At 35.0% G+C, this 27,947-nt stretch overlaps 1 protein-coding gene across 1 annotated transcript; it reads left to right on the forward strand.

The window, feature by feature from the left end:
* Slga (proline dehydrogenase slgA) lies at positions 1 to 27,912 on the forward strand. Its single transcript, XM_076769094.1, has 11 exons — positions 1 to 542; positions 15,770 to 15,978; positions 17,991 to 18,172; positions 22,190 to 22,254; positions 22,365 to 22,549; positions 22,874 to 23,048; positions 24,478 to 24,588; positions 24,676 to 24,807; positions 24,885 to 25,084; positions 25,166 to 25,254; positions 26,339 to 27,912. Exons 1-11 carry the CDS (start codon positions 237 to 239, stop codon positions 26,542 to 26,544), a joined length of 1,860 nt encoding a protein of 619 aa, XP_076625209.1. The 5' UTR covers positions 1 to 236; the 3' UTR covers positions 26,545 to 27,912.
* The last annotated feature ends 35 nt before the right edge of the window (positions 27,913 to 27,947 follow it).

Genomic DNA, 27,947 nt, shown 5'->3' on the forward strand with positions numbered 1-27,947 from the left:
ATTGGGGTCTCCGACTCGATCGTGGCAGGTTGGATTTACCCCGTTTTGTCACTGAGAAAATAGCCTTATTCGATAGATACGTTTTACCAGTGGTATAAATCGAAGCATATTAATACGTTTGTTTCTCAGTAAACATTTTAAGGAAATTTTTCAGCGTTAGACAGGTTACGATTCATTTTAATAAGTGCAGCGTCTCGTTGCTGACATTTCTTACGTTAGACACGCGACGGCAAGGTATGGCGTTTTTGAGAACGGTGCCGCGTTGTAGTGCCGGTAAAAAGCTAAGGAAGTGTGTGCCACTTCCCGTCGGGTTTCTCGAGAACGTAACGAAGCCATCGGTGCAGTTGGTGCAGGTGCACGAACGTGAATACACCGGCGCTACTGCTAACGTGAAGCCGGTTCCACGACAGATCGACCCCTTGGATTTGAAGTTTAACGATCCCGTAGCAGCTTTCAAAAGCAAAACCACAAAAGAGCTTCTTCGTGCTTACGTCGTTTATCAACTATGTTCGATCGGGTATATCGCAGAGAACAATATGACGGTAAGTTCCCATCAGTTCATATATGTACGTATCTATATGTCGTACACGATGACGTTATACGAAAATTATAGTATATTTCTCATATACGATACAATCTTTCTTTTTCCTCGTAATACATTTTCCAAATCACACGAAAATATATTACGTTTGTTACGTATACCGTGTCCATACGTTTTTCCTACCGGCTACTACGATGCTGGACAAGGTTATCCTAAAAGATTTCACCTTTTCCATTAAGATTCGTGTCAAGCAATCGTATAGAATTAAATCACATAAACTGTGCCAATATCGTTTCCATAGATTTCGTAGATTGCTCGACTTCACCGTTGATCGACCAAACGTTTCATTTTTAATCTCGATCGTTTTCTTGTGTTCAACTGTTCATTTGTCGATTTGGAAATAAGTCAAAAACCCTTTGTAACGTGTATTTTTATGAAACAAGAAAAAAAGGGAAATTGGTTTTTCAATACTGATCTCATTATCAAAACCATTTTAAGGTGAATCAATAGTGGTTTCGTAATGTGAGTGACATATGTGTGACTCGAGTAGCAATAATTTGCAAAATAGCGATTCTCGCCATTGTTTAAGCGTTACGGTAGATAGTATAGTAATAAACGGTAACGTGAAAATGTAGGTTTGAGAGCAATGAATCTGTCGTTAGGATCACATTGATATAAGATTTGCGTTATTCGCGATCCGTCAGGCGGAAGTCGTGCGTGGTTTTTGTTTGTTAATTGCACGGTACGTACGTGTACACGTTGAAAGAAATGTGTCGGATCGGAAGCAGCGTTGATAGTATGTAATGGATACGAAACGTTTCGCTTGAAAATCCTGACAACCAGAAAACGGTTCGTTAGCTTGGATTTCTCAGGGAATATAAATTTTTTCGTATTAATCGGTAGACAGGACAGTGACCTTTTATTAAGAGCATTGGTATTCGTACTCGATTTGTGTGTATGACGACGTGGCACGCCGCGTTATTGATTTTAGTAATGCTTAATATGTACATTGAATCGACCTAGCAATTTTGTCGCAAACTTATATCAACCAATTACGTAACATTCTGGGAATGATCGGTCGAAGTGATTATGAAAAAAAATCCATCGTTTTACCGTGTTTCTTAGCCTTCGATATTTATCAATTTTTTTATTCCCACTTCTGGTTTTTTTTTTTTTTTACGTTCGTGCAAGATGCGCGCGGTCATTTAACAATACAGGTTTCGCGTACGAAATTCAACTTTTTCTACAAAATTGTTTCCCCGAGCTTTTGCAAAAAGAATAAAATTTATTCTTAAACCATTTTAGATTTCACTTTATGTAATGCAAAAATTAGAATTATTTATTACTTATTTATTAGCAATCATCGATTTACACATGGCATTCATAATTATGTACGAGTATAATATGAAAGTTGTATAGTAATTTATCATATATTTTTTTGTAGAATAATTGCAGTTTTTAATAAAAGTCTAGTATTTTGTGTAATTTGGTTACGATAAACATTATAAAGATCTATACACGTTTAATGTTCGTTATGCAATGTAAGAATGTTCCATTTTTGGAGATGAAAAATAGAAATATTTTATAATTGAATGGTTTATCTGTCATTTATAATTTTACGAATATTAAATGTCTCAAACTAAATGTCAAACTAAAATTGCTTTCATAAAATGATGTAACCCTTGTATTATGGTTTCCAGTTAACAGAAATTTGGAAAGTGTGTGTGTATGGGGGGGGGGGGGGGGCGTTGGATTCAGAATGATGCAATTTTCAGAAATAATCATAATTAGTAATTCTATGCATTTCATTGAAAAATGAAAAAAAATTCTTAATTAGGGTGAGTTTGGCTGTAGCAGGTACCAAAACGAAAGGAAATAGTATCTTAGTGTTCTTTTTTTATCATTTTTGTGACCTAAAGAAGTATATCAAATACTCGATAAATGTTCTTGGAGGAAACGTAGTCCAATTACGTAATTTTTAATAATTCCATTGTCCACCATTACGATAGAGTTATTGGTGTTTACGGCAGTTCCTGTTTTTCAATGGTTTCTCCAAACAAGATATTAGTTTTAAAATGTTCATACTTTTGTAAAATATCGTCGTGTCGCGTGTCTGTTCGATCAGAAAGCATAATAACTGTCTGTTCGTCTACCTGGCAAATCTGATCGAGATTTCTATGCCGTATAAATTTGTTGATAAACACTGTCAAGCTATCGCAGGTGTTTATCTACAAGAGCACGTTTGCAAACACACTTGAAACGAGTCAAGAACTGCTTATAAACATTACCAGTGACTTTCGTCGTGTTTTGTCGATTGCTCGATACAAACGAACATTTCAAGCAAACATTTCATTAAAAACACTATATAGAAAACTGCAAAAATCTCGTGCATTTAATTTAAAGAAAAGGTTAGCGCTTGTTTGCTTCCCGGGAAGCTCTAAATAAAATTTTCATTACTAGCGTCTCAAGGATGCACTTGAAAATGTAAATGCACTTTTTGTTCCTATTTTTTTTTTGTTGAAATATGTAAAAATGGACAAATTTGAAAATTTGCATTTCAACGGTAGAACGATTCTAGACGTACAGCAAGAATTGTCAAGGAATGTATTTTGCATAGCATTGTTTATGAATTTTTAAATACTTTGGCGAGCTGAATGCTCGAAAACACATTTGAAATAACAAAAGTATACATATACAGGGTGTCTGGCCACTCCTGCGAAAAATTTTAATGGGAGATTCTAGAGGCCAGAATAAGACAAAAATCAAGGATACTAATTTGTTGATTGAGGCTTCGTTAAAAAGTTATTAAAAAATTAAATTAAAAAATTTCAAATCGTTCTGAAAAAATTATTGTCGGTTGCGGGGGTCAATTACAATCATTTTTGGTCATTAGTCATACCCCCGAAATCCTACCCACTTTCTAGAAAAAAATTCGAGAAGGTGTGAAATTTTACGACGAAAAAAAAAAAATTTCAAATCGTTTTGGAAAAATTATTTTCGGTTACGGGGGTCAATTACAATAATTTTTGGTCATTAGTCATACCCTAGAAATCTTACCCACTGTCGAGAAAAAAATTCGAGAAGGTGTGAAATTTTTTGACAAAATTAAAAAATTTCAAATTATACTAAAAAAATTATAATTAGTTACAGGGGGCAATTACAAACATTTTTGGTGAATAGACATACCCTCGAAATCCTATCCACTTTCTAGAAAAAAATTCGAGAAGGTGTGAAATTTTTGGACGAAATTAAAAAATTTCAAATCGTTCTGGAAAAATTATATTTAATTACAGGGGTCAATTACAATAATTTTTGGTGAATAGACCTACCCCCGAAATCCTACCCAGTTTCTAGAAAAAAATTCAATACAGTTGGAACTTTAAATGTTAATAACTTTTTAACGAAGCCTCCATCAACAAATTAGTATTCTTGATTTTCGACTTATTTTGGCCTCTAGAATCTCCCATTAAAATGTTTCCCAGTGGTGGCCGAACACCCTGTATGTATATTACCAATATTGATTTTAATTTATAGTTTGTTTTTACTGGATCAGAGAATCAATCCTTAATTATTAAATTTTGTCTTTTTAATTTTTATATTACGTGTAAAAATTTATTGTGATAAGCGTTTATATAAATTGCATTAACAGTCTGGTTCGTCTAGTATTATCTTATAAACAATTCTTGTAAAAAATGCTCGTGTAACGGAGCAGATACGCCCGACTAAGAGCGAGAGACTGCGACTCAAGTTGCACTTCAAAAATCAATAATAATCAATACGACGGCACGGTTTAGGCGTTCGACGTAGGAAATGAATCATGCAGCCTTCTGCTACTTGCATACACATATACTTAACAAATTTTCGTTACGTGTAACAATATGTACAATGATAGCAACAATAAAATAAATTGATTAACAGAATTTTATCAGTTACTAGAAAAACGGGATAAGCGTTTGTCTTAACAAGCATATTTATTGTTCACTTGTCACGATAATTAATCGTGATACTTTAATCCAGTAAAAATAAACTCGTAAATTAATATCAATATAGGTAATATACGTACAGGTTGTGCGGCCATCCTAGGGAAAAATTTTAATGGGAGATTCCAGAGGCCAAAATAAGACGAAAATCAAGAATACTAATTTGTTGATGGAGGCTTCGTTAAAAAGTTATTAACATTTAAAGTTCCACCTGTACTGAATTTTTTTCTCGAAAGTGGGTAGGATTTCGAGGTTACGTGTATTCACCAAAAATGCTTGTAATTGACCCCCGCAACTGAAAATCATTTTTTTAAAACGATATGAAATTTTTTAATTTTGTCAAAAAATTTGTCCACCTTCCTGAATTTTTTTCTCGAAACTGAGTAGGATTTCGGGGGTATGTCTATTCACCGAAAATGATTGTAATTAACCCCCTTAGCTAAAAATAATTTTTTTAGAACGATTTGAAATTTTTTTTTTCGCCGAAAAATTTAGGCACCTACCCCCTGTCGATTTTCCTTAAAAATTAGTTTTTGATTTTTAGTAATTTTGTTTGACGCCCTACAGAAAAGTTGTCTAATACTTTTTTGTAGGTACCCATGAGTTCTACTTCAGAAAAAAGTTTCATTAAAATATATTCACAATTGTAGGAGTTATGGCTGTTTGAAAATTGGACCATTTTTATGGGGTTTTTCTCATTTTGTAGTGTCAAGGACCAACTTTTCGAATATTTTTGCGATTTATACATATTTTCCACAAAAATACGCGTAGTTTGCTTTTTTAAACATTAAAATCGTCCAATCCGTTTAGAAGTTATGACGTTTTAAAGATTCACACGAAAATTCGAGCAGACATTTCAGGCCAGAAATTATATTTTCGGTATGGAATTTTTTTCTCAAAACTGCGTAGGATTTCGGGGGTATGTCTGTTCACCAAAAATGATTGTAATTGACCCCTGCAACTAAAAATAATTTTTTTATAAAGATTTGAAAATTTTCAATTTTGTCAAAAAATTTGTCCACCTTCCTGAATTTTTTTCTCGAAACTGAGTAGGATTTCGGGGGTGTGTCTATTGACCAAAAATGCTTGTAATTGAACCCCAAAACCAAAAATAATTTTTGCAGAATGATTTGAAATTTTTTAATTTCATTTTTTAATAACTTTTTAACGAAGCCTCAGTCGAGAAATTGATATTCTTGATTTTTGTCTTATTTTGGTCTCTAGAACCTCCCAGTAAAATTTTTCCCAAGGCTGGCCGAACACGCTGTGTAAATGGTACACTTGAATAAATTAAATTTTATTTAACATAATATAATGGAAACCGATTAAGCAATATTAATGTCAACGATATGAATGATGGTTAGAAAAATTTTGCAAGGATTTCTCCAGTTTTATAGTAGACTATAGTGATCGAAGATCGTAGGAGACAAATAGCGCCGACGCTAGGTAAAAATGTGTGGAATAGAGATAGGTATGGCGAAAGTTAGTACGTCGTTGCATTGGTGCGTTCAGTGCACCTAACCCAGACTGTGTAACCCTGAAAGGCCAACTCAAAAGTGAACTGTAGACCGTTACGTCGTGGAACTGGTTGTTCAGACAGTTGCCAGACGATATTGCACTGTTTCGAAATCTTTCCATAAACATTACGTCGTCTACAGCTGGCTCGTTCAATACCGATCGAGCCACGAAAGCGGTTCCGCGCTTAAAAACGAACAGGTAATAGATACAAGAGAAACAGTATCGATTCGTTCACGTGCTCAGTCAGTCTACCAAGAATTACAAAATTCTGCCATTTTTTTCTGAACATTTTTAAGTCCGGATAATTTGTTTTGTGTATCGAAAATGAATGTGGCCCGATAATGAAAATTCCACGCGCGCCACAGATCGATAGATCTAAACAGATCGTTTTTGTACTAGTTTTAAAGGTAGGATCAACTTGTTACAATCAAAATGGAATGTGTCCCCGAGGTATCGAGTTTTCTATAATCTTGTCTTGTATCTGTCCGTTTAAAGTGTACGTGTAAAATAATAGTGGCCATTAAACCGTACAAAGTTTTCCTGTAATCTGGATATAAATCTTAAATACGAACAAATATCGATGTATAAATGGATCTTAATTCGTACATTTAATTTTTTTTTCTTTATCGATCACGATCACTCGGAATTTTCGACAAAGCCTGATAACGATTTTCTATTTAATTCTCAATTTGATCCGTTCAATGAGTTCTGATAAGTTATTTTACAATCTAATACAGCGTGTATCTATTTATACAGGGTGTTCGCCCACCCCTGGGAAAAATTTTAATGGGGGATTCTAGAGGCCTAAATAAGACGAAAATCAAGAATACCAATTTGTCGATGGAGGCTTCGTTAAAAAGTTATTAACAATTAAATTCAAAAATTTCAAACCGTTCTGGAAAAATTATTTTCGGTTGCGAGGGTCAATTACAATCATTTTTGGTCATTAGACATACCATCGAAATTCTATCCACTTTCGAGAAAAAAATTCGAGAAGGTGCTTAAATTTTCGACGGAAAAAAAAAATTTCAAATCGTTCTTAAAAAATTATTATCAATTGCTCGGGTCAATTACAATCATTTTTGGTCATTAGACATACCCTCGTAATCCTAATCATTTTCGAGAAAAAAATTCGAGAAGGTGTGAAATTTTTCGACGGACAAAATAATTTCAAATCGTTTTGGAAAAATTATATTCGGTTGCGGGGGTCAATTACAATCATTTTTGGTGAATAGACATATACCCGAAATCTTGCGCATTTTCGAGAAAAAAATTCGAGTAAGTGCGGAACTTTAAACGTTAATAACTTTTTAACGAAGCCTCCATCAATAAATTGGTATTCTTGATTTTCGTCTTATTTTGGCCTCTAGAATCCCCCATTAAAATTTTTCCCAGGGTTGGCCGAACACCCTGTATTTATAAGCGTTCAAAATGCATTAACTATTTTCGAGCAAATGCATAAGCCATTTTCGAACGTTACTTATAACCGTGACAATAAATCATAAATATATTTTTCATTAAAGCATTCTCGGATAATAAGTTTATACGAACTTTTTTTTATCTATTTGACCTTAACACACGGTATAAGTTTGGTCCCAACCTTTTTGGACACCCTATATATACAAAAGATTACCGAATGAATATCTCTTAATGATTTAAATATTAATTGCAATTGAATTCCGTGGTACGTGTCGCGATCGATCGATCGATCGATTTCCAACGGTGCCGCGAGGTATAATAAGCTGTACGTGTTATGCAACCGTCCTGAAAAGGTTAATATGTACGACACGAAAATATTTGCTGGATTAGGTGACGATTTATGGTTAATCCGTTGTATATACGCAGATCTAATGAAAGGAAGAGAAAGGGGGCCGGTGTTCTTCATTGAATTCGAGTGAAACGACACGTGATAAGTAGTCCCAAGGTCGACCAGTTCATCCGAAATTACTTTAGAGATAGTAGGTTCAGAAACTTCTGGAATAGCAAACTTTCGTGGAAAAATCTTAACTGATAATCGTTGACTAGGAAAAATCGTGTTAAAAAAATAATATAACATAGTACGACTATGGTCACTGTTAATTAATAATGCTGTAAAATAAGAGATAATTAAATTATCGAATATTTCTATACTCGACGCTGTAATCTGAACAAATGTGGATCTGTCTAGACGAAGATCAGCGAACGTGTTAATATTTGTCTAATCGCAAAAAGTTCGTAGCTCGATGAGAGTTTAAATGTCGCAGGGGAAAAAAAAACTATTCGTGAGAGTTTCCTGTTTCTCGTAGAGATATTTCAAACGACATCGAAGCAATAAACGTTTATCGGGTTTGGATTCGTCATCCTCGACGATATAGTACAACTTATATCTTATTAGCAATTTAAGACTTTCGAATTGCAATCGTATTTATACAATTCCAATTAACGAATATATGAATATCTTGCATCATATGTATATCTGCTTATTTCTGAATAAGTTGGTCGTATAGTTTACACGCATACTATTTGGAATCAATTGTTGCTCGTAAAAGATAAACCGATGCGTGGAATTATCATTCATCGTTATTAATAATCGATTGTATATGCATTCGTGATCAATGGTAAACGGAAATAACCACGGCTAATTATCGATCCACGATATAATTGACAAATTGTTTTCCAGTTTCTGAAATTAGCGTCGAAGACCGTACTGATTCGGCAACTTTTATTTTTCTCCGATTTTATCAACATGGGAGATTCTAGAGACCAAAATAAGACGAAAATCTAGAATATAAATTTCTCGACTGAGGCTTCGTTAGTAAGTTAGTAAGTTATTAAAAAATTAAATTAAAAAATTTCAAATCGTTCTGGAAAAATTATTCTCGGCTGCGGGGGTCAATTACAATAATTTTTGGTGAACAGACCTACCCCCGAAATCATACCCAGTTTTGAGAAAAAAATTCAGGTAGGTGAAATTTTTTGGCGAAAACAAAATTTTTCAAATCATTCTAAAAAAATTATTTTCGGTTGTAGGAGTCGATTACAATCATTTTTGGTCATTAGTCATACCCCCGAAATCCTACGCATTTTCAAGAAAAAAATTCAAAAAGGTGCCTAAATTTTTTGACAAAAAATAAAAATTTCAAATCGTTCTGAAAAAATTATGTTCGTTTGCGGGGGTCAATTACAAACATTTTTGGTCATTAGTCATACCCTCGAAATCCTAACCACTGTCGAGAAAAAAATTCGAGAAGGTGTAAAATTTTTCGACAAAAAATAAAAATTTCAAATCGTTCTTAAAAAATTATGTCCGGTTGCGGGGGTTAATTACAAGCATTTTTGGTCATTAGTCATACCCCCGAAATCCTACGCATTTTCAAGAAAAAAATTCAAAAAGGTGCCTAAATTTTTTGACAAAAAATAAAAATTTCAAATCGTTCTGAAAAAATTATGTTCGTTTGCGGGGTCAATTACAATAATTTTTGGTGAATAGGCCTACCCCCGAAATCCTGCCCAGTTTCTAGAAAAAAATTCATTACAGTCGGAACTTTAAACGTTAATAACGAAGCCTCCATCAACAAATTAGTATTCTTGATTTTCGTCGTATTTTGGCCTCTAGAATCTTTCATTAAAATTTTTCCCAGGTTTGGCCGAACACCCTGTATATAGTGTAATTTTTCATGCATATACGATGATACTAAACAGGAATAAGGTCGTGGCGATAAGAAAATGCCCAATAGTATGTGTCACCAAGAAAGTTGCTGTATCTAGCGAACTTTTTACTATCGTATTACCATAATAAACACTTCTGTACATACACGGAATGACTCAAGGAATTTATCCAGAGAAAATTATAGAGTAAGAAGCCTCTTACAGCCAATAAGGGTTAATTATGCTAAATGTTAATCTCGCAGGAGGATCAATGTTATAGAAGTGTATAGATTCTACCATATACATGCGCTGAGAATCCTTGAGGATAGATATTAGTATCGTTAGAGTTATACTAGAAGGTGTTTCATCTCGAATATCTAGAATATTTCTGGCTTCGTTTGAATTTCTCAAGGGGCAAATGTTATATGATAAGCGTCAAATTTGTTCCTAGTTCTACTTTACATTTCAAGGTCGTCGACATTACGATAATCCTTTTGGACGAATTCCAGTATTAGTAATTTTTTTGTTGCCTGATCGATTAATAAATTCCAGTGAAATATTAATATTAATATTTATGCAAGGTACGCTCGATCGAAAATTTGTTCAATGATCTTGAACGACATAATATATTCTGATGGAGCGTTTCTCGGTAGGACGAATTATCCGGTTTCATTAACATTACATAAAAAATAGGCCAAATAAGATTAACGTCTGGTATGAGAACCGGTTGTAAATTACCGGTGTCAGTATATTACATTGATGCGTACGATATCGAAAGTGTTAAGTGCCCGTTAACTATTAAGTATAACAAACGTATTCGTAGAACATTTGCATCTTCTCGCAAATGATCTTTACATGCAGAAATAAATATTTCGTGTAAGTGTCTACATTTTGTATATCCGTGCTAGAGAGGATAAAATTTTCAATTTCATTCGATTTCTATCGAAAAAGCTTAAGAAATTAATTTTGCTGAAAAGCGAATCAAAATATTCGAATCGTCTCTCTACTAATACTCACAACGAATAATCATATTTAACACTTTGACTGCCACGTCACCTATGGGCGATAGGATTTACCATTATTTCACTAGAAAAATTAATTCCCAGGTCGTTGAGGCAAATAAAAATAGAATTTGTGAATTCTAACAAGGTTACGGAAATAAGTACTCAAACAAATTATAGGTTATGTAGTCTACAATGGTCTGGAATCGAAATTTCATGGAATTCATTTTTTGGAATCTAAAATCATATATGGGTGACAGGATTTACCATTATGATACTACGAAAATTAATTCCCTAGTCGTTGAGAGAAATAAAAATAGAATTTGTGAATTCTAACAAGGTTACGGAAATAAGTACTGAAACAAATTATAGGTTATGTAGCCTACAATGGTCTGGAATCGAAATTTCATGGAATTCATTTTCTAGAATCGAAATTTCATGGAATTCATTTTCTAGAATCGAAAATCATATATAGGTGACAGGATTTACCATTATGACACTACGAAAATTAATTCCCTAGTCGTTGAGAGAAATAAAAATAGAATTTGTGAATTCTATCAAGGTTACGGAAATAAGTACTGCCATAAATTATAGGTTATGTAGCCTACAATGGTCTGGAATCGAAATTTCATGGAATTCATTTTCTAGAATCGAAATTTCATGGAATTCATTTTCTGGAATCGAAAATCATATATGGGTGACAGAATTTACCATTATGACACTACAAAAATTAATTCTCAAGTTAAGACGTCGAAGGAAATAAATTTGAATAGAATTTGTGAATTTTGACAAGGTTACGGAAATAAGTATTGCCACAAATTATAGGTTACGTAGCCTAGAATGGTCTGGAATCGAAATTTTACTTCTGCAGAATATTATACGGTTCTTATCTGGCAGCGTAAGTGTTAAATGGTTACGTATGTCGGGGCAGAGAGTTCCGAAAGAACGTTTGTTGAATGGGAGTTGGTGTTGTCGGAATCGAGCGATGCGTTCGCGTCGGGAATGTTTATCAGTGAAATTGTACACCTGTGATTCTCCATTGTTGTGTATCGCGAACGGAGTCTGCAATCTAAGCATTCGATTCGTTCAACGGTTGGGATTACCGTGAATTGCTAGTTCAGTTCTACGAATACAGGTCAGAGAATCCGATGCTGCGAATCGATACAGCGCGTACTCGATTCTCCGGACATCGACCGTAGGTAGACAGATACCTACTTACGATTCTACTTTTACCTAGTACGTTTACAACCAGTATGACACATAGGAAAATTTCATTGGCTAATAACGAATCAACCTTTTATATTCATTGTCAAATTATTATCTATTAACGGATCTCTTCATTTAAATCAATATACCCGATCGACCGGACGTTCCAGCGTGAAGTTAGCTTCTGCGTCCGGCGTAGAAATCGATTGTAACGCCGAGTATTCTTGGATTCGACGAACCGCGCACTTGTGCACACATTCGTGCACGATCGTTATTCCCTTTTCATCGAATATTCTTCAAAAAGGTGTTTCTCAACACTTTTCTCTATTCTACGAAAATTTCCGATGAAACTCGCGGGATCGTTTCCCAAAATCACGTTTAAAAATATTAATTAAACCTCGAAGCACGACGTTCTTCCGTGCAATCGACAAACTTAGGTTAGTTCGACGCTTAACCGTCTAACGATACTCTAAAGTTTACGAATTGAATTTTCATGAAATTTTCGAAAGACTCTATAGCAGATATCTTGTCTACTTAATTCGCTAAAATTGTAATTTAGTTAATCGTTTTCCGATTGTAATTCGTTGACGATTCGAACGTTCATACGAAATTGAAATACTTATTTCTGAAACGAACCACTGATGTCTCTGGTTAATACTGTCGGATTATTGGTAGATTAGTTAGTAGAATAATATAGGATAACGTAGGATCACGTTAAAGCAGGAATGTTTTATATGCCGTGAACAAATATGAATATAAATCGAAATGTTTTCATTCTTCTAAATCTCAATGTACAATGCCATAATTCTGTAATTCTTGACAACAGTGTACATAGATATACACAGCTTACAATATTACCCTTGCTACTTCCGTGACTGTTTGCTTGTTACGAACTTATCTGTGAGCATATATAACGTTGGCAAACTATATTAATTTTCGTAATACTGTTATCATGGTTATATAAATATTAGCCGTCGTACGAGTTTTTCTGTAAATATTGTCCATTACTAGAAATAATACGTTTATTTATACATACGTACATGCACGATTCTTTCCGTATCAAAGTTAACCTAAAAATAGGCGTAATTAACCTAAAAATAGAAAGAAAAATTGTTCGCTTTTATAAACGCAATAAAGGCCGAAAACAATTAAAGATTAGATACAAGACGGGAGTTGAAATTTCCTCTTAAAGCTCGATTTCTTCGATTGCAACGAATTATTTCGTGAAACCCACGAAGATCAAATCAATGAGAGGAAACGTGTTCGTAATTACGAACCCTTTGGTGTTTGCATCATAACGATCGATCGTTCTATTTCAAGACTCGGAATTAATTACGTTCCTTTGTCGTTCTGTTTATTTCGATTGATTATTCTTTCGTTCACTACGGAACTTTAATATAACCTTTAACGTAATTTGCTAAATTCATTAACTTCGTAAAAGAAAAAGGAAATCGTTATTATAATTTTTTATAAATAAAAAAAGAAAAGGAGGGAATCTATTAAATATTTACAAGCGTGAAATATTTAATTTGTTCGATCGTATGAGCGGTTTCGATCGCGATTAGAATCGCGCTGTTCCCGCGCGTACTTCTCACGATTAGTCAGGTGCTGCCCTCTTTCGCATAATTAACGATCGATGGATTCGACAATTGATCGTTATCGAACGACAATGAAAGTAGAAAGGGAATAAAAATTCATCAAAAAATTAATAAAATGAAGTACAATTCCAACGTTGTAATTCGTAGAATAGGAATAAGTTAAAATAGAGAACGATAAATAATGTAAATAGAATAAACGTAGTATGAATTTACTGGTTGTTAGCGATAGTCGTAATACATTGTTAGGCGACTATATTTCCGAGATTCGCGTAAGTGGAATCTTGGCAAGAAATTGCGTTTTGTGCGCGTTACGAAGGGTAAAGAATACAGAATTATGAGAAAATTAAATTGAAGACCCTTTAAATTGAAGGAAAATTGCAACAGGACGATAAATAGTTGCTGTTTGATTACGAGCAAACTGCTAATAAGACGAGTTTAGAAGATATTTATTATGACGTTTTACGATGCGTTATACGTGTGTAGATTGACGTAATAATTTGCATATGCAAATAGAAAGTAACGTACGGTGTAACAACCGTCGAGAAAAGGGGAACATTTCGTTTCTTCGATCGTAAATTACAACGATCCTATACGCAAAGACCGCCATATACTTTCTATGTTTTTAGTTTAACAAATTCTGTGTTCAATCGTGTCTAGAATGGGAGACGTTTTAAATATTATTTATAAGTTTTACTTATAATGTAATCGAGTTCACGAAATAAAATAAATGCGCGAACCTGAAAAGTTCCAGTTTTATGCGACAACATTAAAGCGTAACGTAATTGCAAAAACGATTATAGTAAATCCAAGCATGCACAGTGTGGTTTCGCGACGGTATTGCGTAATCAGAATGTAACGAATTCTGATGAAAAATACTTAAACTTCATTTTACCATCGTACGATTTCGTATTTTTATCTGTACATTTGCGTTAATTTTATGTCCGCGTTTTTTTACACTAATTACAGATTGAATAATGGTCTAATGGTATTCGTGGTTATATACCTTTTCTATGTAATGATTCACAGAATATACATATGTACAATACGAATGGAATCAGTTTTCGTTCTTTTTTTATTATTTTTATTTTTTTTACTGTTCATATACAGGGTGTTCAGCTAACCCAGGGAAAAATTTTAATGGGAAATTCTAGAGGCCAAAATAAGACGAAAATAAATGATACTAATTTGTTGATTGAGGCTTTATTAAAAAGTTATTAAAAAATGAAATTAAAAAATTTCAAATCGTTCTGGAAAAATTATTTTTGGTTACAGGGGTCAATTACAATAATTTTTGGTCATTAGAGGTACCCTCGAAATTCTACCCATTCTCTAGAAAAAAATTCGAGATGTGAAATTTTTCGAGAAAATTAAAAAATTTCAAATCGTTCTAGAAAAATTATTTTTGGTTGAGGGGGTCAATTACAATAATTTTTGGTCATTAGATGTACCCTCGAAATCCTACCCATTTTCTAGAAAAAAATTCGAGATGTGAAATTTTTCGAGAAAATTAAAAAATTTCAAATCGTTCTAGAAAAATTATTTTTGGTTGAGGGGATCAATTACAATAATTTTTGGTCGTTAGAGGTACCCTCGAAATTCTACCCATTCTCTAGAAAAAAATTCGAGATGTGAAATTTTTTGAGAAAATTAAAAAATTTCAAATCGTTCTGGAAAAATTATTTTCGGTTGAGGGGGTCAATTACAATCACTTTTGGTCATTAGACGTACCCTCGAAATCCTACCCATTTGCTAGAAAAAAATTCGAGATGTGAAATTTTTCGAGAAAATTAAGAAATTTCAAATCGTTCTGGAAAAATTATTTTTGGTTGAGGGGGTCAATTACAATAATTTTTGGTCATTAGAGGTACCCTCGAAATCCTACCCATTTTCTAGAAAAAAATTCGAGATGTGAAATTTTTCGAGAAAATTAAAAAATTTCAAATCGTTCTGGAAAAATTATGTTCGGTTGCGGGGGTCAATTACAATCATTTTTGGTCATTACACATACCCCCAAAATCCTACCCACTTTCGAGAAAAAAATTCAGTACAGGCGGAACTTTAAATGTTAATAACTTTTTAACGAAGCCTCCATCAACAAATTAGTATCCTTGATTTTTGTCTTATTTTGTCCTCTAGAATCTCCCATTAAAATTTTTCCCACATGTGGCCGAAGACCCTGTATATTTAAAATTTTCTAATCACTTTCCTAGTCATTTCTACTGATTACTTTTTAATATAGTGTTATAAGAAAATTCGTTTAGTACATTTGAAAAAAGGCTATCACTTCGTTTGTTTCAGCTGATGAAAATCGCCAAGCAGGTGTTTGGCGAGAGGCTTTTCACGAAGCTTATGAAGGCTACATTTTACGGTCACTTTGTCGCCGGAGAAGACGAGGTGCAGATCACTCCTGTCCTGGATAGGTTACGACAATTTGGCGTAAAACCAATTCTAGATTACTCCGTCGAAGAGGATATCTCGCAGGAGGAAGCGGAACGTCGTGAAATACAGTACGTTATAACAGTTTCAATTCGTCAAATAAATCAACGTATCTTCGACGTTGATCGTCTTGGACGTCAGCGATTTATTTAATCTTTAATCTATCGCGATATCCGAGATTATCCGTTTCATCATAATCGCGAATCGTTCGTTTGATTAAATTTTTCCCAATGTCGAGTAAACGAGCGCACGTGGATTTCACGTTGTTACCAGTCCAACCTACGATGATATTTGCCACGTGTTTACACAATTAAAAAGTTGATTCACTTTTTGTATGGATATAAAAGCAGAAGAACTTTCGTGCCTAATTATATCAAGCTCTTTGGCATAGATTTCTCGTTGTATCTCTATGAATATTTATGGCTTGATACGTCATAACCATTTTTCTGCTATCAGGGAAATGTCTTTGGCATAGACACACTAATTTAAACAATACAATAATAGTCAGTCTACAATATAATTGTAGATTGACGAATTTCTAAAACGTTCGGACGCGACACAATTTTCTATTCGATTTTCTCCAATGGATTATGTTCTCATGTAAACACGCACGATTCTATGGTTCCGCGACGCAGAGCCCAGAAGGTTGCACGTGTTCCCCCCACGGGTACACGTGTACACTAACGAAGGGGGCGAAAAGGTTGTGTATCGTGACACGATACGAATCGTACGATTGGTGGAACGACACCGACAGCGCCACATTTTTACCAACTGTGAGTCACCCGTATCTTACGACCAATCGAAAGACCCGCGATCCGATTGGCGGAAACGGCGCCTCGAGGCTCTGGTATTCTCACCAATTGTCGGTCGGGAAATTTCGCGCCTCGCGACAATGTTTTTGTCACGTGTTCGTGCACGTCTCACGTACATGACTATGCGCAAAGGAAAATGCATCGCTTTAAAAAGTTATTATTTGCAAACGATCGACCAGCTTTTTGGTAACTCGAATAATTCACGAACGGACACACGCGTATTTCAAATGCACGTATCCGTGGATTCGTCGATGAATTCGATGTCTTGTTTATAGTACAATGTTGGTATTGAACGAATGTATTAAAAGAGTTGCAAATATGTGTAAGTTATTCGACTTATTTAAGAATTGATGGTATTCGTAAGTAATTAATTACTTTTTAAAGAAATATATTTTCCTCTATCGCGTCTTCCGTTTCACGCGAATCGGTGAAAATCCATGAATCCGTGCATCAGTCATGTACGTGAGACGTGCACGAGCACACGAGTGTCGTACCACGTGTTGAAAGTGCGCCCACGTGACATTCACGTGCGTGTCACGGGAGCAAAAACATCGTCGCGAGGCACGAAATTTTCCGATTGACAGAACCCGACACGGGTGAGTTTCGATTGGTAAAAATACCACATCCCCGACGCCGTTCCACCAATCGGAAGTCCGCGCCATACGCTCGTCACGTGACACCACGCACAATCTTTATCTTCCCTGTGTGCACACGTGAACGCGTAGTCGTAATCTACAGAATTCCGCTTCTCTACGTCTCCGAGGAGTCCCTTTCGCTTGTCCCCCCAACCTTTCCAGTGTAGAAAAACAAAGGCACGAAGGTTTTTGCCGGCCGCTCGCACGGACACAAATAAAAGATAATACGCAAACTTTCCGCTAGAAATACGTTCGTACTCCGCGCTCTAGCGTGTATAGTTGAACGTGGTATCGCGACAGGCGCGGAGGGGGCGCTGGGGTGAAACGTGTCTGGTGTAACGTTACTGGACTTGGAACAGATGTTGAAAAAGTGACCCCTAGCCTCCTGTCGTCAGAGGGTCAAACTACTGGACGAACTTTGCCAACGATAAGATTATTCTCTGTTTGGGTTATTAATTATATATTTTTCGACAATGCTGACGATCCCTCTTATATTTCCCGATTTATTAAGAAACGACTTCTTTTTTCCCCCGAAGAAACTTAGACCTAACCCTCTGGAGACGGATGGGCGAGATAATAGGACAATTTTATGATATGTATACGTATGTAATAACACGGATGGAACGTTGATTGCAGAGCTTCCGTGTCAGAAGCAGGAGACGAGAAAAGGGAAGGTCCGCTGAAAAAGTACCATGTCGCGAAACCATTCGCCGATCGTCGATACAAAGTGTCCTCGGCGAGAACGTATTTTTACCTGAACGAGGCTTCCTGCGAACGTAACATGGACATATTTATCAGATGCCTGGAATCCGTCGCGGGTGAGTTTACATCGTCCATCTTTGATTTACATCTCCGTACAAATAATTATAAATTCATCGTAATATCGTGGGTGACTTGACTTTCGAAACGATTGAATTTCACAGCGGCTACTCGGCGTCGAACTGTTTCGGACTCGTTGGTCAGCTGTCAGAGATAGGAAAAATTTGAATCGAAGCGTGTAACGGGCAAAGAAGGCTAGAAAGTAGACTACAGTCGAGTCGAATTCAACTGGTTGTTCGAGGTCATCGAGGAGTCGAGCCCACTATAACGATTAGTTACCCCCACCACTAGGTTTCTTACATCTGCGCAGAAAACTTGTACGCAGACTACCCGTCGATACAATAGGAAAAGAAATAGTTGATTCCTAACGAGCGAAATTTTAATTCGCAGATCTTACAAGAGATTACACTTTTCCCAAGAATCAGCCAGATTTAGTTCAAGTCTACGTTTATAAAATATCTTAAAATGATCTTAAAACACTTATGTATCCACCTATCTACATATGTACGTCGCCAAAGTTCGTGACACGAATTGTCTGAAAAGTTTCCATCGGGAAGCTTCGATACCGCGAAAACTGTCCAACGTATTAGCAATCGACAAGTTTTATTACTGTCAACAAGTTCATTTTTTTCCTGGAGGATTATGTCTAGGTTTTTTTTGTCAAGCATGTCACATAAATTTCACATGTGTAGTTAACGTTATTAATTCTCGAGATTAGCGCTTATCGCGAATAACGGTTTATCGGCTCTTCCATAAATCACTGTAACTTTAATTATTCGGTGTAGAGAATTGGATATCAAACGGTAATAATGCGGATAAACGGTATAATGATTGATCGAATATGTCGTACACGGAGTTGGAAAAATTTCATTCACGTTCAATGAATAAAAATCTGGTTGTATTCTCTGTGGTGAAACGCACACGATTTTGCATTTGTAATTAAACTTTTTCTATATAAATTTCTCTGTTTTATTATCAAGTATTCTCAAATGTTACTGTTACTATTACACAATTGTCAAACGAATTGGTCAAATATCGAATAAGCAATTCGTCCAAGCCTTTGTATGAAGCATAGTGAAATTTGGAATATTTTAATAATAAATTTGTATTCTCTGTGGTGAAACACATGCAACGGTTTTGCACTTGTGATTTAACTTTTTCTATATAAATTTCACCGTTTTATTTTCAAGTATTCTCAACTATTACTATTACTATTACACAATTGTCAAATATCGAGTAAGCAATTCGTCCAAGTCTTTGTACCAAGCACAGTGAAATTCGGAATATTTTAATAATAAATTCACAATTCGAGGAAACAATATATGTACTTGATTTACAAAAGGTTGAGTCGTAGGTAGAAAATCAGTAGTTTTAACACCGCGCTAATGGGAACCGAGTCTTAATCGGTGCATGAGAGCTCGTTGTGTCCAAGATTAGTATCCAGACGTGTATGTGTGTGGAACCACGCGAGAGTCATATTCTCGAATATTCTAAAGCAGCACCAAAACTTAGTTTTCGATAGTTAAACTAACGTTCTCGAATAGCTGCATCGAGCGAAATTAAAATTAGACAGCGACCACGTTCCTAGAAAACCTGCAATAATCACAGAGCCTAACAAGATACTTGGTAACCGGGGCAATAAATATGAAAAATGGACCTTTCGCTCGTGCTAATAAGTAACCGTGTAACGTCGAAACGAATTTCTATTTTCTTGCGTCCGAGACGTATCTTTTCGCTTCGTACGAGTTTCGTATTTGTCGCTTGAATTTTAAGAAATTTTTTTTTTTCCCCCAACGTAAATACGTTTCCGTCTCCGGTGTCTCGGGCCAAATTTTTAGCTGATAAACTTCGGAAATTTTGCAAGACAAGAACGCGCGAACGTATATCGTCTATAAATATCTCCTCTAGGGAATCTTGTTTTCTGCTAACCGCCCAAATAACGTGACATAACGGTGCTCGGGTACCACCGGAAAAATTTTCTATCCGTACGAATAATATTAATTTATCTCCGTTCTGAATTATTCCCGCGGCGGTGTTTCTTCACCGCGGAAATTTTCAACGAGCTTGGAACTTTTAAAAACAATCTATCACGTTCTCGAGTGCCCCGATAACGACGACTAGACTTTGTTTACTTGCAATCGAAGCACGAAATGTACGTTGGTTGCATTATGAAACGGTATCACGAATTATCGTTAATTTTTCAGCGGATGAGATTGAAACATTGAATACGAAATTTCCTACGATGCTAATTACCACTAATTTTGAAGTTGATCCCTCTGTCCTGGTAAGACAAAAAAATCTCCATATCCGTTCCTCAGGCCTTTGATAAACTCTTTTTCCGCATTTTTTGCAAAAAAACTGACTTCTGTTTGCTTGTTTATTCATATTTCAAGAATACGCGCAAGTTTTTGAATAAAAAATATTAATGTTTCAATTAATTATCATAAAATTTTAATTTTTATTATTAAATCTCTTCATTGTGACGGAAAAATTTTTTAAATTAAAGTAAAGTTACTATTAAATATTATATTTGATAAAAAACAAAATTACTAAATAATAAGAAAAATCAGCATAAAAATTGTTCGAATTATTTAAAGACACGTCCGAGTTATACAAAGTGCTCTGCTAACCCTGGGAAAAATTTTAATGGGAGATTCTAGAGGCCAAAACAAGACGAAAATGAAGAATACTAATTTGTTGATGGAGGCTTTGTTAAAAAGTTATTAACATTTAAAGTTTCACACATTCTCGAATTTTTTTCTCGAAAGTGGGTAGGATTTCGAGGGTATGTCTATTCACCAAAAATGTTTGTAATTGACCCCTGTAATTAAATATAATTTTTCCAGAACGATTTGAAATTTTTTAATTTCGTCCAAAAATTTCACACCTTCTCGAATTTTTTTCTCGAAAGTGGTTAGGATTTCGAGGGTATGTCTATTCACCAAAAATGTTTGTAATAGACCCCTGTAATTAAATATAATTTTTTTAGTACGATTTGAAATTTTTTAATTTTGTCCAAAAATTTCACACCTTCTTGAATTTTTTTCTCGAAACTGGGCAGGATTTCGAGGGTATGTCTATTCACCAAAAATGTTTATAATTGACCCCTGTAACTAAATATAATTTTTTTAGTACGATTTGAAATTTTTAATTTCGTCCAAAAATTTCACACCTTCTCGAATTTTTTTTCTCGAAAGTGGGTAGGATTTCGAGAGTATGTCTATTCACCAAAAATGTTTGTAATTGACCCCTGTAACTAAATATAATTTTTTTAGTATGATTTGAAATTTTTTAATTTTATCGAAAAATTTCACACCTCGAATTTTTTTCTAGAAAGTGGGTAGGATTTCGAGGGTATGTCTATTCACCAAAAATGTTTGTAATTGACCCCTGTAACTAAATATAATTTTTTCAGAATTATTTGAAATTTTTTAATTTAATTTTTTAATAACTTTTTAACAGAGCCACGGTCAGGAAATCGATATTCTTGATTTTCGTCTTATTTTGGCGTCCAAAATCTCCTATTAAAATTTTTCTCAGGGGTGGTCGAACACCCTGTATAAAAAAACGACAAAATTGAACGTCTCGATCTTTAAAAAACAACAACATGACTACACTTTAAACTTGGAATATACATTTTTTTTTCTTATTTTCTGTCAAGCTTAAAAAGAAATCGAAATCACATCGGGTCATAATATGTCTAGTTCCGGTGATAAGGGCACGTCTCCCGAAGATTCAGTTTAAAGAACTTGAGATATCGTATCAGCCATTCAGACCCGTTTTTTTAAACAGATTGGATGTGTTATTAAATAACTTGCACAATTTTTATGATTTTCTACTTAAAAAAAGAATTTGTTTGTATTCTCGAACGACGAATAAAAAGTTTTATGGTTTCCGTTGCAAAAAATGTAAAAAAAGAGCTTATTTTTCCAATCCAATTTGTACAAGGTTCCCTTAATATAAATTTCGTTCGACTTAAATAATTATTCTTCTAACCCTTCTTTATTGTACCGCAGGTGCCTCGATGGGAGTTGGTTTCACTGCCATTAAATTAACAGCTCTTGGTCGACCACAGCTTTTAGTACGTAAACTTTGTTTTTTCTGTTTAAATATTCTGAAGACAGAGTCATTAAGAAGAATCAAATGTGCTCGACGGTTATGTAACCAACGTATATGTTTTATCATTTTCAGCTACAATTATCAGAAGTAATTATGCGAGCACGACAATACATGTCTGATGTTGTTGGCGGTGAGGGGGCAGTTTTGACTCATCATGCAAAACCAGACGATTTTATGAAGAAATTCGAGGAAGCACACATTAAAGACGCAGCGCCAGTACAAAAGTTCCTTCAAAAAATCCAATCGGATAAAGAGGGGTAATTTATGAAAATCTGTAATTTTATACAATAAAATCCCTTACCAGTCTTATTTCATAGTATACGTAAACGTAGATCGTCTTTTTCGAAGTTTTATAACACAGGAAGGGAAATTGTAAAAGTGGTTTATGGTACTCTCATGCCCAATGCTATTCGACTTAAATCTAGCTCTATTAATAGGTTGATATAAAAGTTATTTTGAATTTTTGAACTTTCCATGATTTACCAAAGGTTTTAACGCACAAAACAAGGAAGGGTTGAAAGTTCATCTGTTCAAACAAAAGCTAAGATTTATCATTAAGAAACACATTTCTCTGATTCCAGTGTTATTCACTTGTTCCCATGGAGTGGTATTCTGGACGAAAATTATGAACTCAGCGAAACGTTCCAAGTACCAGATATTAAAACGGGAAAGATGGTGAGGTTGATGTCACAGCTTACATCAAAGGAGGAAGAAATGTTCAGGAACATGATAAGACGTCTGAATAATATAGTCGCGGTACGGATATATAAAAATAAAATAAAAGAAGTATATTAGACATTGTCAATGTCAGTATTAGCGCTTTCTCGGACCTCTGATGAACCATAGTTACAATGCTAGGCGAATCCGTTGAAATCATTTTTCAAAAGGATACGGCTTACGACTGGAAGCCTCTAACAGTTCCAACTGCATTGTCAGTGCCTTCATGATGACAAATATTAGGTCTGTGGGAAAGTTCTGTCATTTTTCTCACTCTATACAGTATGTTGTAGCAATACAAAACTCAGGCAATTTATTTATTCCATATTCAAACCAGTCGTAACCATTGGAATCTCTTATTCCTGACGTTAGATTTACGCACATATTTTTATCGTGGGACAATTCTTTGCAATAAACTTTCGGGTGCCGATCGTTTTATCTTCCTGCAAGACGTCTTTTAAAACATCTTTCTTTTGGTACAGACTTCGGCAAAAAAATATGCAGTTTCCCTACTTTGTACTATTCAGTGTACCTTTGATTCTATCGTCCTTCTACGAAAACAAGGCACAGCGTGTTTGCATCCCCACTTTTGCTGCAGTCACCGTTTTCAACCAATACCTGTGAGTCAGCGGATTGCAACTGGAGTGGGGATGTAAACACAGTGTGCCTTCTTCTCGTGGAAGGACTATACTGCAATAAATTTTTCAATTCTTCTTTCATCCAGTAAGGATCACGCCAAACCTTTCGTTCAATCGAATATCACTGTAATTGGCCGATCAATAGACTTTCGAACAAGAAAGATAATGTTTCATGATTGGAAATCATTCGACACGATTGTTGTTGGTTTCTTTCGTAAACGAGTGATCGTATCCCGCTTTTCAACATTATTAAATTTCATTGCTACGGAGATACCATTTGTCACATTCGCTTGTACCGATAACTTACTGCTACGAAATTAATTTACTCAGTAATAACGTTTAAGTATCTACTCGTGTTTGTAAACATATTAAATTCGCGTATCAACCAGACATTGTATAGATTTTTTATGCAAAAGTTTCATCATTCTTAATCGAACGTTATCTCGGTAATTATAATTAATTTTTGACCCCGTGTATCTTGATAGTTTTTTAATCGACACTCAGAAAAGATGACCCCCGTATCTCGACGAAAGGAGCAATATATTAAAAACTAATTATTACGTAAATACCAAGCGACGTTTTTATTCGAAACTTCGTTTTTTATACGATGATCAGTTTGCAAGTAAATTTTGTTAGGACATAATTTATAATTATATAAATGTGCGCAGTGTGAACAGTTGTTTATGGTATATTCACTGATAGAAACTGTAAAAAGGAAATCGCGTAAATATCATCGGATAACGTAAAAACGACAGGTCTTTCCCAAAGATTTAATATAATAAGATTATTTTGTTTGCCAGCGGAGACAGAATTGGTGACTTGTGTTGCAGGTGGCCGATAAATTAAACGTGCGTATAATGATAGACGCAGAGCAAACGTATTTCCAACCGGCGATTTCACGATTAACGTTGGAAATGATGCGCAAGTACAATACAGATAAGGTAACAATTTTATTATCATAGATATGCCATTATCACTTAATAAATTTTCAGTGAATGATTTCTGAATCCCAATGGTCTACTCCATAGGCCGTGGTCTTTAATACCTACCAGACATACTTACAAGAAGCTTATAACGAGGTGAAAACGGATCTCGAACAAGCCCAACGTCAGAACTTCTACTTCGGAGCTAAGCTTGTTCGCGGCGCTTATATCGAGCAGGTAATGCTTCCATTTGTTGAACCCAGCGATAAATTAATTATCTCAAAATTTATTACAAAATCGAATGGTTTACGTAGGAGCGAGCAAGAGCGGCAGCTATGGGTTACCCTGATCCGACGAATCCTTCGTACGACGCTACAACCGAGTCCTATCATAAGACGCTAATGGAGTGCCTGAGGCGGATGAAACAGTACAAAGATAAAGGCGAGGATCCTAAAAAAATTGGAATTATGGTCGCATCCCATAACGAGGATACAGTACGCTTTGCGATTGAAAAGTATGTAAATGACTAAGAAAAAAAAAACACTTATCGCTACCTTGTTCGATGAATTTGAAATGATAATTTATGTTTATTCAGAATGAAGGAAATAGGAATCTCACCGGAAGATAAAGTAATCTGCTTCGGTCAATTACTGGGAATGTGCGATTACATAACGTTCCCATTAGGTATAAAACCTTTTTTCTACTTAACGACACGAATTAATCGCGTGCAATATACAGGGTGTTCGGCCACCGCTGGGGAAAAATTTTAATGGGGGATTCTAGAGGCCAAAATAAGACGAAAATCAAGAATACCAATTTCTTGATGAAGGCTTCGTTAAAAAGTTATTAACGTTTAAAGTTACGCCCGTACTGAATTTTTTTCTCAAAAATGCGCGAGATTTCGGGGGTGTCTATTCACCAAAAATGATTGTAATTGACCCCCGCAACGGAAAATAATTTTTCCAAAACGATTTGAAATTTTTTTCCCCCCGTTGAAAAATTTCACACCTACTCGAATTTTTTTCTCGAAAGTGGGTAGGATTTCGGGGGTATGTATCATGACCAAAAATGATTGTAAGTGATCCCCGCAACAGAAAATAATTTTTCCAAAACGATTTGAAATTTTTTTTCCCCCGTTGAAAAATTTCACACCTTCTCGAATTTTTTTCTCAAAAGTGGGTAGGATTTCGGAGGTATGCGTAATGACCAAAGATGATTGTAATTAACTCCCGCAATCGAAAATAATTTTTTTAGAACAATTTAAAAATTTTTTTTTCGCCAAAAAATTTCACCACCTATCCGATTTTTTTTCTCGAAAATGCACAAGATTTCAGGAGTATGTCTATTCACCAAAAATGGTTGTAATTGACCCCCACAACCAACAGTAATTTTTCCAAAACTATTTGAAATTTTTTAATTTAATTGTTAATAACTTGTTAACGAAGCCTCCATCAACAAATTGGTATTTTGGATTTTCGTCTTATTTTGGCCTCTAGAATCCACCATTAAAATTTTTCCCAGAAGTGACCAAACACCCTGTATAAATACATTATGCACTAATATTGCTATTGTAGCGTCCTTCCACAAGAAGAAGGGCACAGCGTGTTTGCATCCCCACTCTTCAGTCAGCGGACTGCAACAGGGGTGGGGATGTAAACACACTGTGGCTTCTTCTCGTGGAAGAATGCTATGCAATTTTGGCGCGTAGCGTATTATCACGCGTACGCTAAGATTTTTAACACGATCACGTACCATTGGTAAATTTCAGGTCAATCCGGATATTCGGCGTATAAATATATTCCCTACGGTCCAGTCAAAGAAGTATTACCGTACCTTTCACGGCGCGCGCAAGAAAACCGAGGCATACTTAAGAAAATCAAGAAAGAAAAACGCCTTTTGTTAGCCGAAATCGTAAGACGCATCGTGCGCGGTCAGATATTTTACAAACCGAAAGGAAACTACACTCCTGTCTGAGCGGCTGGTTAATCTCGTCGCACAGACAGATTTCGAAGTATCAAACTTAAGTAGTGATTGTAAATTATTAAAGAAGACTCTTGTGGTACGCAGAGCAACGCGCGCGCGTGTGTGAATGGAAGTATATGCAGTGTTATTCATTACACAAAGTTGCCTCAGTGTGACGTTATCAAGTGCAAACTGCTCAATATCGCACCATGTGGTAGAACTATGTTCATTGCTCTTTATGTCCGTTGTCAAAAAAAGAAAAAAAAAACAAAAAACAAAAAAAACTGTCGGTTGGTAATCGTTCACGACTTTTAAAAACACGCTTTGTTAAAAAAAAAAAAGAAAAAAAATGTCGCGTTCGATATTACGATCGCATAAAATATCGAACACGCGCATTTTTATCGATCAAAAATTTGCATACGGATCGGAAAGTATCGGAATTTATCGTAATCTCATTCGCGGCGACGACCACGTTATTTTTCCTCCCGAGATTTTTACAAAGATAATAACGAATTCGATCGATAAATTCTACCCGAAATGGAACAAATATAGCCTTGCCTGAAACGTACTAGGTTTGTTATTAATATTTTATTTAAGAATCTCGTTGTGCGCACGTGCACGATTTATTTATAGTGGACATATTTAAATATTTTTTGACATACGTTCTTTAGTATTCTGTTGAAAAATATAATTCCCCGTATGAAAAATAGGCAATTATATAAAGTTATGTCCATAGCGAGCTGCATTTAATTAAGTGAAATACTCGTGTGGAATTAACATTCAGCCCACTTCCATGCTTTGTGCGTAGTTACCAAGAACGGATTTAACCAAAGTGATAGTATTGGCAAATACTAGAGAATGCAAGTCATAATACCTAGAGTCTATTTGGTCCGAGTGGAAGTGTTTTGCACATTACCAAGAAAAAATGGCTCTTATAAATTTTTAGAAAACGAATGATACGGTCTTCAAAAGATTGGAAATGTTTCGTTAAAATTTCTGACGCGGAGATTATTACACGTACGTAAGAGTCATTTTTTTCCCCCTGTGTGTACAATTACTACGCATGTTGAAATAAACGTTAAGTAATCTTGGGCTGAAACAGTGATAAACTGCGAATTAGGAATTGAAAGAGTCCATAATTATGACACGTTGTATAAGTTTTTAATTCACGTTGCTTCAGCCTAAAGTTGCTTTTTCTTATCGAATAATAATAATCATAAATATACAATGCTGTTTAAAACGATGTGCCCCATGGAATAATATGGTTCATACACAGTTCTATGTTAATTTTTCTTTCTAAGAATTAAAATTAATTTTAAGAAAAATTAATTATCAAAGAAGTTTTATAATTTATAAATAATAAATTGTTCTCAAGTTTTACGTAAGAGTTTTTACGTATCGAATGACGAATCCTG

The sequence above is a fragment of the Colletes latitarsis genome, chromosome 7 (genome assembly GCF_051014445.1).
Source record: "Colletes latitarsis isolate SP2378_abdomen chromosome 7, iyColLati1, whole genome shotgun sequence".
NCBI classification, from domain to species: domain Eukaryota; kingdom Metazoa; phylum Arthropoda; class Insecta; order Hymenoptera; family Colletidae; genus Colletes; species Colletes latitarsis.